At 33.9% G+C, this 16,059-nt stretch overlaps 1 protein-coding gene across 7 annotated transcripts in view; it reads right to left on the minus strand.

Moving 5' to 3' along the window:
- The window catches only part of LOC118187008 (adenylate cyclase type 2-like), a 153,541-nt gene that overhangs the window by 60,768 nt on the left and 76,714 nt on the right, over positions 1-16,059 (minus strand). For all 7 annotated transcript variants that reach the window (XR_015043518.1, XR_015043519.1, XR_015043520.1 and 4 more), the window contains 3 exons: positions 15,450-15,566; positions 13,659-13,717; positions 3,014-3,097 (listed from right to left, as the gene is read on the minus strand). Coding sequence is in view for 3 of the 7 variants with exons in the window: in XM_085825433.1 (XP_085681559.1) it covers positions 3,014-3,097; positions 13,659-13,717; positions 15,450-15,566 (260 nt within the window). In the remaining 4 variants the exon portion in view is untranslated. The remainder of the gene's footprint in view (positions 1-3,013; positions 3,098-13,658; positions 13,718-15,449; positions 15,567-16,059) is intronic.

Here is a 16,059-nt window from a genome sequence, read left to right on the forward strand (position 1 = left end):
CAAAAGAAGAAATCTAATAGTGTTAACTCACATGATCTAGGGAGCCAATTCTGATCACCGAAACGAGAACTTACACGATCAGGAAATGTCTCATGCAGTAATTGAATTGTTTCATTGGCTGTATGGCATGTGACACCGTTTTGTTGAAACCACATATTGGCCACATCAATGTCATCCAATTTTGGCAGAAAGACCTGTGTTATCACGTCGCGATATCGAGCATCATTAACAGTTGCTGCTTGACCAGCCTCATTCTCAAAAAGGTATGGTCCGATGATGCCTCCTGCCCCAAATCCACACCAAACAGTGACACGTTGTGGGTGCATTTTTTTTTTCGCTAATCACACGTGGGTTCTCCGAACCCCAAGCACGACAATTTTGGCGATTAACAAAGCCATCGAGGTGATAATGTGCTTCATCGCTTAGGATTATTTTGCTAGAAAAACCAGCATCCACTTTTTGATGATTAATAATCCATTCCACTCTCTGTTCATGGTCATTAGGCTTCAGTTGTTGTGTTAATTGAATTTTGTAAGCCTGAAAGCACAGATCTTTAGTGAGTATACGGTGTAGAGAGCTTCTTAAAATTTGCAATTCTTGTCCACGACGCCGAATTGATGTTCCTGGGTTTTCACCAACACTCTCACGCACTGCTTCAATATTGACATTTGAACGGCTTGGTTTTGGACGCCCGTCCAAGTGATCCAGTCTCCGCGAATTTTCAATTAATCTTTTCACAGTTGACGACGTTAAAACACTATTTTTACCATATTTTGCATAAAATTTTCGAACTGCGGCCGCCAAACTTTCATTATTTTAAAAATATTCTTCAATAATGAAGACACGTTGTCGTATCGTATAACGCTCCATTTTCACTAACCCTAAACTCTCGGCTTTCAAACTGTTCTTTTTCAGGGTTGCCAACAACTTAATGCAAAAATAGCGCCAAATTCAAATCTTGCGTTAATTTTGGGACACCCTTTATTAGGAAATTAAAATAATCCCTACAGAATAATTGTTCGACTTTTTACATTCTCATGAAGCTACAAGAGCACAAATCTGTATGAAATAGCCTAAATCTCTTCAGATATGAGTTTGGATTGTTAGAAATTTAGTGTCCAGTTAGAAACTTAGTAATTTTCAAAACTGAAAAATAATTGAGTCTGTGAGGAACAAAAGGGAAAAGTAATTTAGTCAAAGAGGCAGCAGAAGAATTTTTGTATAATTTATTCCATTTGAGAATTGCTTTATACACACTTTATTTCTTGAAGAATGACTTACAAAGAGTTACCTTGATGAGTGTTCACATCAAGGTTTGTAGCTTGTTTTCTCAACCAATCAGCCCTTTCATTTCCTAGATTACTAGTGCGGCCACGTACATGAGAAGAGATGATATCAATACCTTTATATTTAAAAACTGCAGGAGAATTGACATTGAATTTATTACAGGAGAAGATATTCATAAGAGAATATAAGGATGAAAGAGAATCAGTAAAAATTAGAAAGTTACAACATAAAGAAAAATGATTAGATGTCCACTTAACTGATTTATTGATGCACAGTAATTCGTTCGTAAAAAGATCTTCTCACGCAAAAATGTGTTGCTGTGTCAGATTTTTGTGCAAGCGACAGAACCATTAAGATTAGGTAACATACAGATATGGAGTCGTGGACAAAGATTCATGCTTAGAGAATCCGTGTCAAGCACAAACATATGCATCCAGAGAACTGCTAGGCCAGCAGATATTTTATAGCTCTTTTGCCATCTTAGGCATGAAGAGCATTTCTTTTGTAACACCCCTTCCTTTAAATAAGATAACGTAAAGTCAGTGCTTACAACGGTATAACACTTTTTTTCTCGTGATATATCTTTTTGCTATAGTATCTGAAAAAAGAATAATATAAATATTAACTCTGATAAATGAATATTCTGAAAACAGTAATAAATGCTATTTCATACAGATTTCAATTTTATTTTGTATTATTTTAGTAGATGGTTTTAACTTTATTTTACACGTTTCCATAATTTTTCTTTTACATGCATCTTCGGAATAGCTGTTAATTCTTTCCCAAATTTTCTAAAACAAAACATTTTATGGTTTTGTATATCAGTTTTTGTTTCATCGTTCATACATACATATATTCCATTTTTCTAAAACGTTGTTAAAAGAACTCTTAACATAATTAGTATAGAGCAGTGCGACAAGCTAACAAAAGAAAAAAGAAAAGGAAGAAACTGCTCTTAGAAAGTGAAAGATCAAATGCGAAACCAACGTTAGATTTTTTGGTACTACGAACGGAGGGTGAATATCATAAATCTACCCTCCTTTATGTTAGTTTATAAGAGTGGATGGAAAACGAAAGCAAATATCGAAATGGTAGTCAAAAGCTATGTCTGATTCGGGTTACATCCAGAATTAAATCGTCAAAGCTCTTTTGGTATAAGGCTATTTTGAAATATCACCTGTGATCTGGTGTAATCCGTTTAAGATGTGTTTTGATATACTCTACTTTATCTATATTTTTGATAGATTATTTTTGAAATGGAACTGAAATGTTTAACAGAGTTAAGCAGGTTTAGTCTTGCACTTAAGTAACTGAAAAACTAATAGCACTATACTTCTTTTTCCCCGAATAATGTTAGAGACGTTTATTCAGATACTATTAGAATTCTAATCATATCCGTGACTTATTTCTCTAACGGCAAAATTAGTGTAGTTTAGCTCACTAATTTTCACATTAGTGGATTAATAGAAAATAGTAATTTCTTGGAAAGTGATTTCTGTCATTTAGGGCCAAAAATAAAAATTAAAAAACATTTTTTTTGGGTTAACAGTTTATTTGAAGCTACAAAAATGACTTCAAGGATTCAGATGTAATTTGAAAACGCGTAAAATAATATACCGTTATTCAAAAGTCATATCACAGTCTCCTTCTCGTTTATATTTTTCAAAAGAAGAACATAATATTTCAATTAAAAAAATCCCCATACAGGACACCGTGTGATACTTACTCTCGTTTGCTGAGAGCCATCTTGTCAATGGTGTTCTCTAAAATTTTATTCACTTGACTCACCATCTTGCGGTATCGAAGGAGGCTGAAATGGAAATATATTATTAATTGCTTTGAAACTGGAAGAGGAGGTTTTATTTAACTTTAAAAATTTTTTCAAAAAATATTTTACTGAAATCTATTAGTTGCAGTTCATAGCGAAGAACATCAAAATGATGGTTTTAAATAAGATCAAAATTTACATATGCCATATATTTTTTATATTTGTAAATAAGGAGTACTTAGATACTTTTCTTATAGCATCCTTCATGATATATTTTATTGCAACTGATTTGAATAGCCGCATACTAAAGCGAACACATGGAAGCGCGAAGAGTTAAGAAATTTTACATTTTTAGATTTCTTGAGGAAAGCAAAAGCTTAGTCTCAATAGCATATTAACCCCCTGAAAGCGATACCCGTGAATAACACCTTAATCTTGTAGAGTCATTAGGTTATTCTGAAGCAGGAGACATGAAAAATGAGCAATTCCACCGCCGGCATTCAAACCTAGATCTCTCGAATATGAGCCAAATGTGCTACCGTTACACCACGGAAGCATTCGAAAAAGGAGGGAGAAAATACCTAAAGGGCGACTGGGGATTAGGGGACCCAATTACCAAATCTGGTGTCGACGAATTATCGTTTACCACCTTTAAGTTCGGTTCGGTGGCACTGTAGAGCCATTAGGTTATTTTGAAGTAGGAGACGTGAAAAATGTGTTCCTTGCTGAGACTCGAACCCGGATTTCTCGATTACACGCCGAGTGTGCTACCATTAGAAGGATGCTATAAGGAAGGAGGAAACACCGTGTAACATTTTATTCTGAATATACGTGGAGAACGTCATTACCGCATTGGCAGAAACTGGGATTTCAACACTAGCAGTTTCGCAGGAAGAGATGGTATGAATTTTTTAGGCTTTAATAAATTTTGTACCCGTGGTCAGAAGGTTAAAAGGAATCCGATTATAAAGATTAATTATTAAACGGGTAAGCACGGTTAACACTCAAAAGATCCTATGCATATGCAGCACAGATAGGTTCCTCTTAAAATCATAGTAAGATTCAGATATAAATTTTCATTTTTCTTCCAGAGAAAAGTATTATGCTCTTTCGCTTCCGCTTCATGCTGCATGCAGTTGAAAAATATGAAGAATACCGACCTAAACAATGAATTCATTAATTCAAAACTTTTACATAATCTGACAACTTATTTAGATGTTCCAACGGCTCATTGGCTCTTGGTTTTTCATTTTACCCACATTATTTTTTTTGTACTATATTTTTTGTACTATAGAAGCATTTTTTGTAGTTTCCTTATTGCCAACTTATTTGCTGCATTTGAGACAAAATATCTGAGTCTAATATAATCCAGTATCCTTAGTTTAGTTTTTTTGCAGATGCATATTTCAATGTTTTGTTAATTACATTTGAAATTCATCGCCGCCGGAGGTGATTTTAGTAGGAACTGCATTGCATCTCATCGGCAAAACTTTTCTTCTTCATGTTATTAGGGATCAGTTTAATTGTGAATAACTTGTTTCGTGGTTGCCATCTTATTTCTTCGATAGATGAAGCCAGTAACTCGACTCCTCTTATTTTTATCGCCTGAGCACAGGATTCTCTTTCATCATTTGCATTTCTGCAGCTGAAGAACAGTTCTCTACATTTAAACCTCCAAAACTAGCTCCGAAAATTTATGAATATTACACTGATTCTTGTTGCCTTAACACCTTCAATAACCGTTACTCGGTGTGTTATTTTAATTCATATTGATTAAGTTATCTCAGTTCCCATAAAAATTTCCCAAGGAGACGACAGTCTCATGATCAACAGATTTCATAATTAGATCCATATAGGATCATCATGAAAGACAAGTTTCGTAATCAACCATGCTGCAGTCAGAATAATTATTCCGTCCAGTCTACATCTAAAGATCATTTTAAGGATTTGTTGAAAAGGTCAGCTCTAAGATCTAACTTCCGATAATCTGTATTTCGCGCATAAGAATTTAATGTTTTGATTAACTAGCACTACAATTTTATTCTTAAAACTTACGGCCATAAATATTTCACTGAAAAAAATAATACTTGAATCACTATGTGTATTTTTCCAGTAAAATATTTCCCCAAAAAAATTTGTAATAAAAATTTGCAAATTTATTTTGTAATAAAGCATGTTTATTATTTCAAAATGTATCCTAAATATTGTCTAAACAAAATATATTGTATTGTCGATGATGCTAAGGTACATACTAAATTAATTCTGGCATGTAAAAAATGGCTCCTTTGAAGTAAAAAATAACTTCGTTAAATAAATACGATTCTTAAAATATCTTCTCATTATTTATAAATACAAAAAAAAATGAACATAAATTGCAAATTTTTAATAAAAACAAAAACAAAAAATAGAACATAAGTATAGAAAGTATGCGAAAACCAAAAGTGCTACTATATTTAATTGAAGGAGAAAATATGGCTGTCTGTTTTATGCGAAAAGTACTTCAAATTTCGTTCTCACTCATATACAACCCGACTTTTATTTCTAATAATTTTAATTCAATTTTTGTGGTTTTGGTGGTTTTCCCATGTGCAATGTAAATACGAAGCTGTTCTTCTCAAAATATCCTCGACGAAGACATGCCTCCTCTTAGGTAGCCTTTGAGTGCAACCTAAGTAACCAGAACTAATTTGATATCGTTCGACAGTAAGCAGTTTTGTTTTTCCCGGAGAAAAGTATTTTAGAATTTTCCACCAGACAAGGCCCGGGTCCGAATCCTGGAAGAAGGCATGGATGTATTTTTCCGTCCCTTCATAGGAGGCAACAGTGGTTCTCATATTAGGTACCTCCAATACGAAGGAGACCACCGCTTTAGTGATGGCCAACCCCTATAACCGGCTAGAGCCCGCCATTGGAAAAAAAAATATATTGTACAATTTACTTTATCTGTGACCTTTAAGAAAAACAACTGACTATACCATTAATTTACTTAAAAGCGTTGTTGATGAAGAATATAAAATTATAATAAAAATCTTTAATAAAACATTTGCTGTTTTCTACTACGTTGTGAGTTAATTGGTTAAAAAGGGATTTTTCAGAAGCATTTTTTGTACTATAGTAGACGGCGCCGCCGAAAACATCGCGGGAAAAACGTCTCGGAGAAAATAATGCAAGGCGAAAACATCGTCATGCAAAAAACCGTCGGAGGAGGAAAAAAAGCAATGATAAAAACATGGCAGTTTTGAAACATCGTAATATAGAACATCGTTTTAAACACATGTTTTGACCTGCGGTGTTTTTGAATCCCTTTATTTTCGACGACAATGTTTTATAACCACCATATTTTAAAACTGCGATGTTTCTTTCTCGCTTTTTTTTTTTTTCCTCCTAGGATATTTTATACGACGATGTTTTCGCCTTGCGTTGTTTTCTTGGCAACGATTGCGTCTGCGATGTTTTCGCCTGTAACCCAGTAGACGCCGCTTCATGTGACCACATTTAAGATTATCATTCCGGGGGGGGATATTGCTATCCAATTGTTGAAGTTCCGCCTGTAGTATACAAAGAGATGGAGAATACATTGCTTATTGTGATAAAAATAAAAAAAAATAATAAATATAGTCAAAGTATTGTAGAAAAAATTTTTTAACTAAAATAAAATCGTCAAGTAAATTTAAAAACAAAAAATTAAAATTGCCAAATGGTACAGAAATTACGTTGGTAAACTGCTTGATTTCAATTTCAGTTAAGCATTTAAAAACTTGGCCCAAAAAATAGATCTAATGATGTATATTTTCATAACCTCTATCAATTTTGAAGGTGATCAAACGCAGGTCGCCTCTTCATCAAGAGTTAAAAAGAACTCTGAGGGGGGGGACTGCCCTGAAGATATTTACGCCAAACTTTGGTTGTTGCTTTGAGTAATTGTAAATTTTACATTAGCATGCCCTTCTTCCAAAGAGGGCTACTCTCAGAGTATTAAGATTAGAGGTATAGCATCGGCCCAATAAGTTCCACACATGTTATGAATGGTTGATGTATTTAACTTTTGCATTAAAGATATTATGAATAGTTCATAAAAAAGCTTTTGCGTTTTTCTAATAAAAGTGCTGTGAAAATATTTATTTATTTGTTTCCATTTACGTTTGTATTCACTTACATACATCCAATTGCAATTCTGAAGAATATTTCTTCTCATCTTTTAATGTTATCAAAATAGCCGTGGAAAAGTGTGTAATAATATTAAGCGACGTCATTGAAACACCCAAATGAAAGTCAGCAACTGTCAAAATTATAAAAGATACAATTTTGCTTTGAATGAAATTGCATCTTTCATAGAGACAGGCTCGTAATAGTAGAAATAATAAAATTTTGGTAGTTAAATCATGAAAGAAAAAAATATTTTGAAATCTATGAACTAAGTTATCCTATCGTATTTAAGAACCCAGGGACTTAAACGCAGGCACGCCCTCTTTTAAACACTTAGCGTTATCAAGCTGAATATTATATCGGCCTTATCATTCCGTTTAGTTTACATGCGATAGCAAATTAAGCCCAAGAGAATTTTAAAAATGTCTTATGGTGAGTAATGTTACATCTAACCTAGTTTTTCTTTCTGATAAGGGGTAAATGATTCGATGTTTTACCGTTAATAAATCAAACATAAAACTTTTAGGACAATCTTAAAAATACTGTTAAAAAATTAACACAATTCTTCGCTACAAGTGCAAAATATTTATTAAGACTTCGAAGAGCTAGATATGTTATAGCTTACAGAATAATCTAAGTAATATAAATTATAGGCAGTTTAACTTTCTTACCCTCCTTTTTAAAGATTAATTGAAGAGAATAAAATTGAATTTAAATTTCGCATCAAAGTTGAAATCATCTTCGGACTCAGTATAACAGTTTAAGCTTTTAATTGTTGTCTTCGCAATTTTTACTAGTTACCATCCTGCTAAAGATTATTATTGGAAAATCATCCAGTTGATAACGAAAACAATGACGATTATCGAAAGGTCAATCAGGCAGAAAAGTAGGGTCATTTCCGTGACTGAGGACAAAAGGATGCTCAAGAATCCATCTAATATCCTTATAGATTCTCGATGGTAGAGGCAGACTTCCCTTTTCATGGTAACTTTGCGGAATGACGTAATTACATTGCCTATAATATAACTAGTTTCTGATGGCCACACAGGAATTATCGGAAAGCTGAATGTCACCTACAATTGTGTACCGTTCTCGACTCATTTAATGGAGTTCCGATAAAAACATTGCTCCGTTCCTGAGAAAAACTGAAGCGTGGGAAGTCCTCACTCAAAGTTTGCACGCACCTAATTGCACACTCACTGTCATGCATCAGTTACCTGTCTTCGACCACACTTGTAGATGGTAATGAATTGCGTTCCACGTCAGAGCCTGGGAATTTTCAAAAACATTTGTCAGGCCTGTCAACATTAAGAATGAAAACAATCAGAGTGCACTTGCCAATCGAGAGAGGCCCTGAAGATTTCGGGCAAAGGAAAATCCAGGAAACCTTTCCGATACCCCAGAAATTCAAAAACTAAAACCATGAGCGCAGCTTCATTGTTGGCTAGTTAGTGACAGAGAGAGATTGCTTTTCTTATGATTTCAGTTCTTCCAAGAGCATCTTCTGCTAATTCTGCGAAAAGATATGGTTTCTGACGCTCCGCTATCGACCTAAAAACAACTCGTTCGGAACCGTCAACTGCAGCGAGAATGTTGAGACAAATTGCCTCTTCGAACTTGATTTCACTACGGTGAGAAAAACAAAATCTATTAGCAAACTTTCTCCCGATGTGAATGAACTTCAAAAAAAAGATTTTTTTTTTGTGCGTATTTTACACTTAGTCTAAAAATTTTAACAAACCTCTGTCGGTTTATGCATTGTCACAGCGAAAAAACAAGTGCGGCCGCCGATACAGTTCCTATTCAAACCATATAAACAGTGTCTCTATATGCGTGCACTTCGCGGTTTTTATAGAAGTGATAGAGAATACTTTGCATTCTCCAGATTAAGAGTCGTCTGGAATCGGGTTGTATGCCAAACCATAAAAAAATCACAGCGTCCCATTCCCGTAGAATTCATTTAAATCAATTCAGTTGAAGCCAGTTCTACAGTGGAAAAGTTTGATTTATAAAAAAACGCTTGGCCTCTTGAAATTTTCTAGAGATCAGCTTAAGCCGGCTTTACATGAAAATGTTTTAGAAAGTAAGCATAGGGACTTTATATAATGCTTCATTGGATGAGCACCATCATGGGACAGTACCTGTATCACCATATGATAACGTTATGATCACCCATACATTTATTTTTGTGCAATAATGTCAGTGGAACGAAAACGTTAGTCGCCTTACATGCAGTTGATCCGTATGAAGCCATCTGTAAATAGTTTGTATTCGTACTGCTTTTGTTGCCTGCAAGGTCAGAATTGTAATCGTTGAATAGCTATTTATCGGTCTTCTGTTATACTTTGATACAGGTTTCACACGTGGCAAATCACAGAAAGATCTGCATTTAGAGCTTGGACTAATTCCAATTATCCGTGGCTCCTTTCAACAGTCTACGTTATTTTCTATCATCTGACGTGACCAGAGCTAGATTAATAGTTAAGCAAAAAGCACGTGTTTAGGGCATTTAGAAAAGGGGGCACAACAAACGGTTACTCAGAAACTGAGGAAAGAATATACCACAAAGTGGTGTTTAGAAATTGAGGAAAGGGGGCGCCACAAAAATTTCTCAGTTTTACCATGGAATGTATGGATGAAAACCGACAGAGAAGAAATGGGAAAAATATGGTATATATAGGGGCATATATAGAGCGAAGATATAGGTTCAAAAGTCGTCTTTATACTAAAAGACATTTTTTCTTTTTGTCTTTGTCCAAAACAAAAAGGTGGCATGTATGTTTTTTCGGCAGGGTAGTTATCGCATTTATTATACTTCTAAATTTTGTAACTACAAATGATTTCTTTCATCAAATACGCTATGCTCTAATTTTCTGTTTCTTATTTAGCTTTTGGATTATGCTTATTAGCATCAATGTATTTGCTACTTATCTACTAGTTCTTGTGAATACTATTCCCTATTTTTGGATTTATTTTGGAGCAATTTTCACGTCAGCACAGTTTATCTGGCTCTTAATCCTGCACTGTAATGGAAATAAAGAGAGGTGCATCGAGCCTATGAATAATGCGAATGGTTTCTTTAACCCCTTGGGTACATTTGACGTCTGAGACACGTCATTCACTATTTTTCCCCTAGGAGCGGATGACGTGTCTAAGACGTCAAACCAAATATTAAACTCTTGGGTACATTTGACGTCTGAGAGACGTCATTCACTTGTTTCCCTAGGAGCGGATGAACGAAACATTCAAATGCTGATTTGATAAACACAGGCAAAAGGAGAAAAAATGAAGGTGGCGATAGCGAAAATATTATAAAACCGGCATCTGTGCTTGAGTATAATAAAGGTATGGGAGTCGTTGATAAACAAGACCAATTGCTAGCGTGCTTCTCAGTTATGAGAAAATTTGTAAAGGGTTATAAGAAAATATTTTCTTATCTAATAGATATGGCCTTTTATAATGCTTATGTTTTATATTCTAAAATCAACTGCACAACTAAGGCAGGCATTACTTTCTTTCGTTTAGCTATTACCGAAGAATTGCTGGAGCAATTGTCATTGCCAAATTATAAACGTCGTGGACGCCCGTCAAGTAGCCATACAAAAAACCATTTCGTTTCGCAGCGAAAAATTGGGCACACTTTCCTGAGAACATTGCATAATATTAGGAAAGAGACTACGTGGCAGTGCAAACAATGCAAAGTAGCACTGTATTTACTTACTTGCTTTGAAAAATATCACACTCTGCATAATTATTAGTAACTGGTTTTTTGTTATAGCTTGAATTTATTTCATTTAGTTTTATTTTGTCGTCATTAATTTATTTTTGTTTTGCAATTATAATTACTTGAAGATATCTTAATACTACATATGTCACCAATATTTTAGAAATAAATAAATTCTTACGTAAAATGTACTGCTTTTACATTCTACTCCAAGCAACCAAAAATTATATCCGTTCCACATGCAAAGATTTTCTCAAATAAATCCGTACCCAAGGGGTTAAACACTCAGTTGAAAGCACAGAGCACTTACAGGACACTGGATGATTTCAGACTTGGATATATTCGAATATTTAAGATTATATGTGGTGTGAGAGAAAATTCTTACTTTGCTGATTCATAATTTCCTGCAGCATAATTAATTTCTCCATTTCAGTCATGAAAGCGAAAAACTGTATTTTGAGGTAAGTTTAAATAATATAAATGTTTTGATTAATATATAAAAATAACATAAGTTGTAGTTTATAATATCCTAATTAAATTATAAGTCTTCGAGTGGTATAATATTGAAGAGCTAGGTAGCGACTATTCGCTGAGTTCTTGTAAATAAGAAGTCCAAAGAAGAGTGAAATTTACCCTTTCTTCCAACTCAAAATAAGTTGACAGATGGCTCCTTTTCGGGCTTGCAGTAAGACTCCACTTAGGATCTACTTAACTAGGATAGGAAATAAGAAACTAATCTAATACTAACCAAAATAAACCAGCCGAAGCTGCACAGAATTAACTAACAGAGTTGAATCTTATTTAAGATCAACGACGGATTCTAGCGGGCTCATAACAATAAGGTCAAACAGCAATAAGCTTAGACTAGTAACGATATGGCCGAAGGCAGAGCACTCTCTCCTACGCTCTTCTAGGGAAGTGACCCAGACTTCAGCTTAAATACTGGTTTCTACCTCATTTACATAAAATGTAATCCTGAAAACTCATTCTCGCAGAGACACGTAGATGGAAGATGAGAAAGAAACGGAAAGGCTTGGTCCAAAATAAAGTTAACGATTGGAAATTTTAAATAAACCCTACAAGTTATTAATATAATCTAGATCAAAAGCATTCATCGATCAATATACAACGACTTCAAAATCTGGATCTTAAAAACATAATATATACGCAAGGTTGAAACAAAACCATTAATGCTTTCTTGAAGTTTATATATTCATTTCTATTATGTGACATCGAACTTTTATTAAGATGCACTTAGGCACAAAGGACATTTCAAAACGAGAAAGCAGAATTTACTCACTCACAAATACAAAAGTATTATTTCTTGCAGCACAAAAAGTGATTAAAAAGAAAAGTGTTAAAAAGAAAAGAAAATAAATTGTACGCTATGAAAAACGCTACGTAAGCACATCTGATAACCTTTACGGTGCTGAAAATGGTCGGCATTCACCCGAATGCTGACCAATTCCTAATGCACATTGGTATGGCAACTATAGGAGTGGCTTTTAAAATGGACTAATGAGCTTTAACTGGAAATTTGCTGACGTGATGTTTTGTGATAAGGAGAATTAAGAATCCATTTTCTGAATTTCTGTAGCGTATTTATACATTCATGTTCTTTCTAAATTCAATTAATCAAGAACTGAGGCCTTCTTGCACATCATTGCAGTTTTAATTACTTTGCAAATAAAATTTAACATCAAAATGTTTCCCTCGATTAAAAATCAATGGTAAAATTCTCAAGAAGCAACAAAAGTTGATAGTTAATTCCCAGAAACAACCATTACACACCCATTGGTCCTCTCCTATCCGCTGAGAATAACAATGTGCAGTTAGGAAATTCGCATTCGGGTGTTCCATACGAAGTTTCTATGTCAGTTCGTAGGATGATTTCTGTATCCTGAATAATTCCACGCTTCTCACATTCAAGTTGAGTAGCAGTTATGAAAAGTACTGTTGAAGTTCTTGTAAAGTGGTGTTTTGGGGAGACGCACATTATATCTTTAATAAATGCCCGTCAGAAAAATGTCAGTTCTCCGCCTCCTGTTTTTTAATAGCTTTCATGCTAATATAAACACACTAACTTGCCTCTAAATTTTAAAGCCTGAGCAATCAAGAAAAGTTTTGCATAACACGTCAGTGAATTATTAGATTTTTGCTAATTTTCAAGTTTTTGTAAGCAATGTAGAAAGCAATCACAAATCAACTCGTATAACATTGTATTTTAGGTTGCGTTAGTTTATTTTAATATGGTAAAATCCTGAAAGCTATCCGCCTAAGATGCTTTATGGAAGATTTTCTGAGGTAAACTCTCTCGCATTCACATTACACATGGGGAAATCCACGAATCAACCCTGCAGTCAGTTCATTCGTTTGAGATCGAAAACAAACCAGTTCTAATTATCAGTATTCAGAAGTCTTAAACCCTCGGCCTCTTCTGCGGTACTATGCAGCATTATACATTGCAGTTCAAATTCTTAAATGAGCTTCAAACGGTGCTTCATACAGTAGCTTCTTCGATATTCATTCACTCTCTAAATATAAGTTTTAATGATATACATATGTATATGCTACCGTTATTGAAAATACAGCACAGAATATGCTGCCTCAAATTTTTTATTTTTACATATTTTCGAAAAGTATTTGTTTTGGTTTGATACTTATAAAATTTTTCATTTATATTTTGTCAAAAAATAATTTATACGTTTCAATTACGAAAACATATAAATAAACCTGTAACCAAGAGCTCCTCTTCTGGACATTGGTAAAATCGTCTCGCTGCTTGATTGCCTCTACAAAAATAAAAATGAAAAGAAACTAAAATTGTATTAATCAGAAAATTGTAGCAATAAGCTTAACAAGCACAGCAGTATTTACGCATCAAAATATTATTGAAATGCTCAGTTCAAAACAGCGAATAATACGTTCAATAAAATGAAAATATTTACATATAATCACACGCAGTAATAATGTCAGAATTAATGACTCTCTTGCGTTAGGTGTTCTACTATCCTAGAGTAAATAATTTGAACAAAAGCAAAGAGCTTAAAAATGCAGTACTCAGTTGATTAAGAAAATTCTGTATTTTTTTGAGACAAAACCTTATATAAGTATTAGATATAAGTTTTTAAATACAGTTTCAGCTCTATAATTACTTTCAGATTCCGAGTTTTGAAATCTTGTCTAAAACTCGACGTAAATAAAAATACTGAAACTGTAAACAGAAAGGACTTATATTAAAAAAGGAAAGGAATCATAACGTATACAACGAATGCATTCTAATCTTTTGGGCTTCAAACATTCTTTCCATCAAATTATTAATTTTTTAATATTTAGTGTCCCCGTTTTATAACAATCTGTACAAACTTATCTCTACATATAATAAAAGGAAGAGTCTGTCTCTCTCTCTGTGTGTCTCTCGTTTGTGCTGCGCGTAAGCTAATAGACCCAGAGCTACGAAATTCGGTACATAGGGTGCATTTAGACAAGAGTCAGTGCACCTAGAAGCAAGTTTTTCAAAGTTCGGTAGAGATTTTTTCTTTTCTTTTGTATTTTTTGATGAAATCGCATCAAATCGATAATTCTCTCTCATTATATCAGCAACAATGGCACGTAGCCATTGTTGCTGATATATCACTGTTGCCATTCGGAGAAATGAGGGCGATCATTCTGTGCAGTTTTTAAATTTAATGTTTCTCTTGGATACTGGACGTTTGTCGAGAGAAGACAACGGGAAGTTGGTTAATTAATTTATTAGGATAATTAGTATTTGCCTTAAGGGATATTGCTTATTTTGTTGTCATTTTTTTGATATGTAATACATATTTATTGAAATTTGTATTTTTTTTTAATAAAGTTGTTCTCCAGAGTAAAATTCTGTGCAGTTTTTAAATCTAATGTTTGGTGTCCCTTTAGGCATTTGGGACCGGTACATTTAAAAGCCAGACGAGGGCTGGCAGCGTAGCGGCTAGTAGTAAATAAATTCTTGTACTATAAAACATTTCACTGTGCTTTCGAAAATGACAAGTACAATGCACTATCTTTCACTGAATTCCGATCACAGAGAGCTTGCACGGAATCACACAACAATAATCTAAATTTCATTATAAAGGAAACTGCTCTCTTGAAAACAATTTATTACCTTTTGATTTTACTTTTTAATTTCATTTGTCGGACTGAAAAAAGGCCTTTCTAAACGCATCAACGGTAACAATAAGCGCCGTAAAAAGAAATGTTCATATGATTGGTAAAATAAATGTTCAGACGAAAATTATCCAGTAGCTCAATTGGGAGACTTGTGTTTGCGCAAAGTCATCCAAGCAGTAAAAATGTATTTAACTATAATTAAGGTTTTACCAATTTTAAAAATAACTATAATAAAATTACGTATAGTGATTTAGAGAAAGGTATTTTTAAAAGTTTTCGAAACTGAGAGGGCATATTTTAAAGTGGGTAGCATTTTTTTGTTTTAAAGAGTTTAAAAATGAAACGAGGAAATAATATTTAAATTTTATTTATACTTACACTGGACAATCTTTGAATATTGGATCTGACGTTCGTCACTGAGGTTTGCCTTTGTAAGTAAATTCCATTACTGTATTTGTCAGCTTTAGGTGTAGAAAGATGTGATCCACTGGTCTCCTAAAATAGATCACTAAACTGAAATATTTCTTATGAGATAATTTATTCAAATGGTAATATAAACTTAACATAAGGGACACAGCATGTCTTGCCCTTGTACTACTATTTATCCAAATAAAGATATTCATTATTTTAAAGCGCTGAGCTTCGTCCATTCAAAATTTATTTTGAGAAGAGTAGACAGACAATGTTACCTTCTTTCAAGTCAAACCTTTTTTTCTCCATGCAGCCTTTTCCTCACTGCTAGAAGATCATTCTCCACCCTTTACTTTCCAACACGTGGAAAGTACATGTACAATTATTTAGATTTAAAGAATTATTTAACGGCACAGCAGGAAGCAGGTGAAATCAAGCTGATCGTATTCGCGCTCTGAAACTATGAAATCGCCCCCCCCTCCGGTTGAGAACCACAGTTTAGACTGTGAGATGTATCCTATCTATCGGTTCAGAAACGTCATTTTCCTCACAGAAGTGACAGAAAACTTGCTTTGGA

This window comes from Stegodyphus dumicola, chromosome 10 (genome assembly GCF_044657685.1).
Source record: "Stegodyphus dumicola isolate Sdum_Otavi_A_Nest chromosome 10, ASM4465768v1".
NCBI lineage: Eukaryota > Metazoa > Arthropoda > Arachnida > Araneae > Eresidae > Stegodyphus > Stegodyphus dumicola.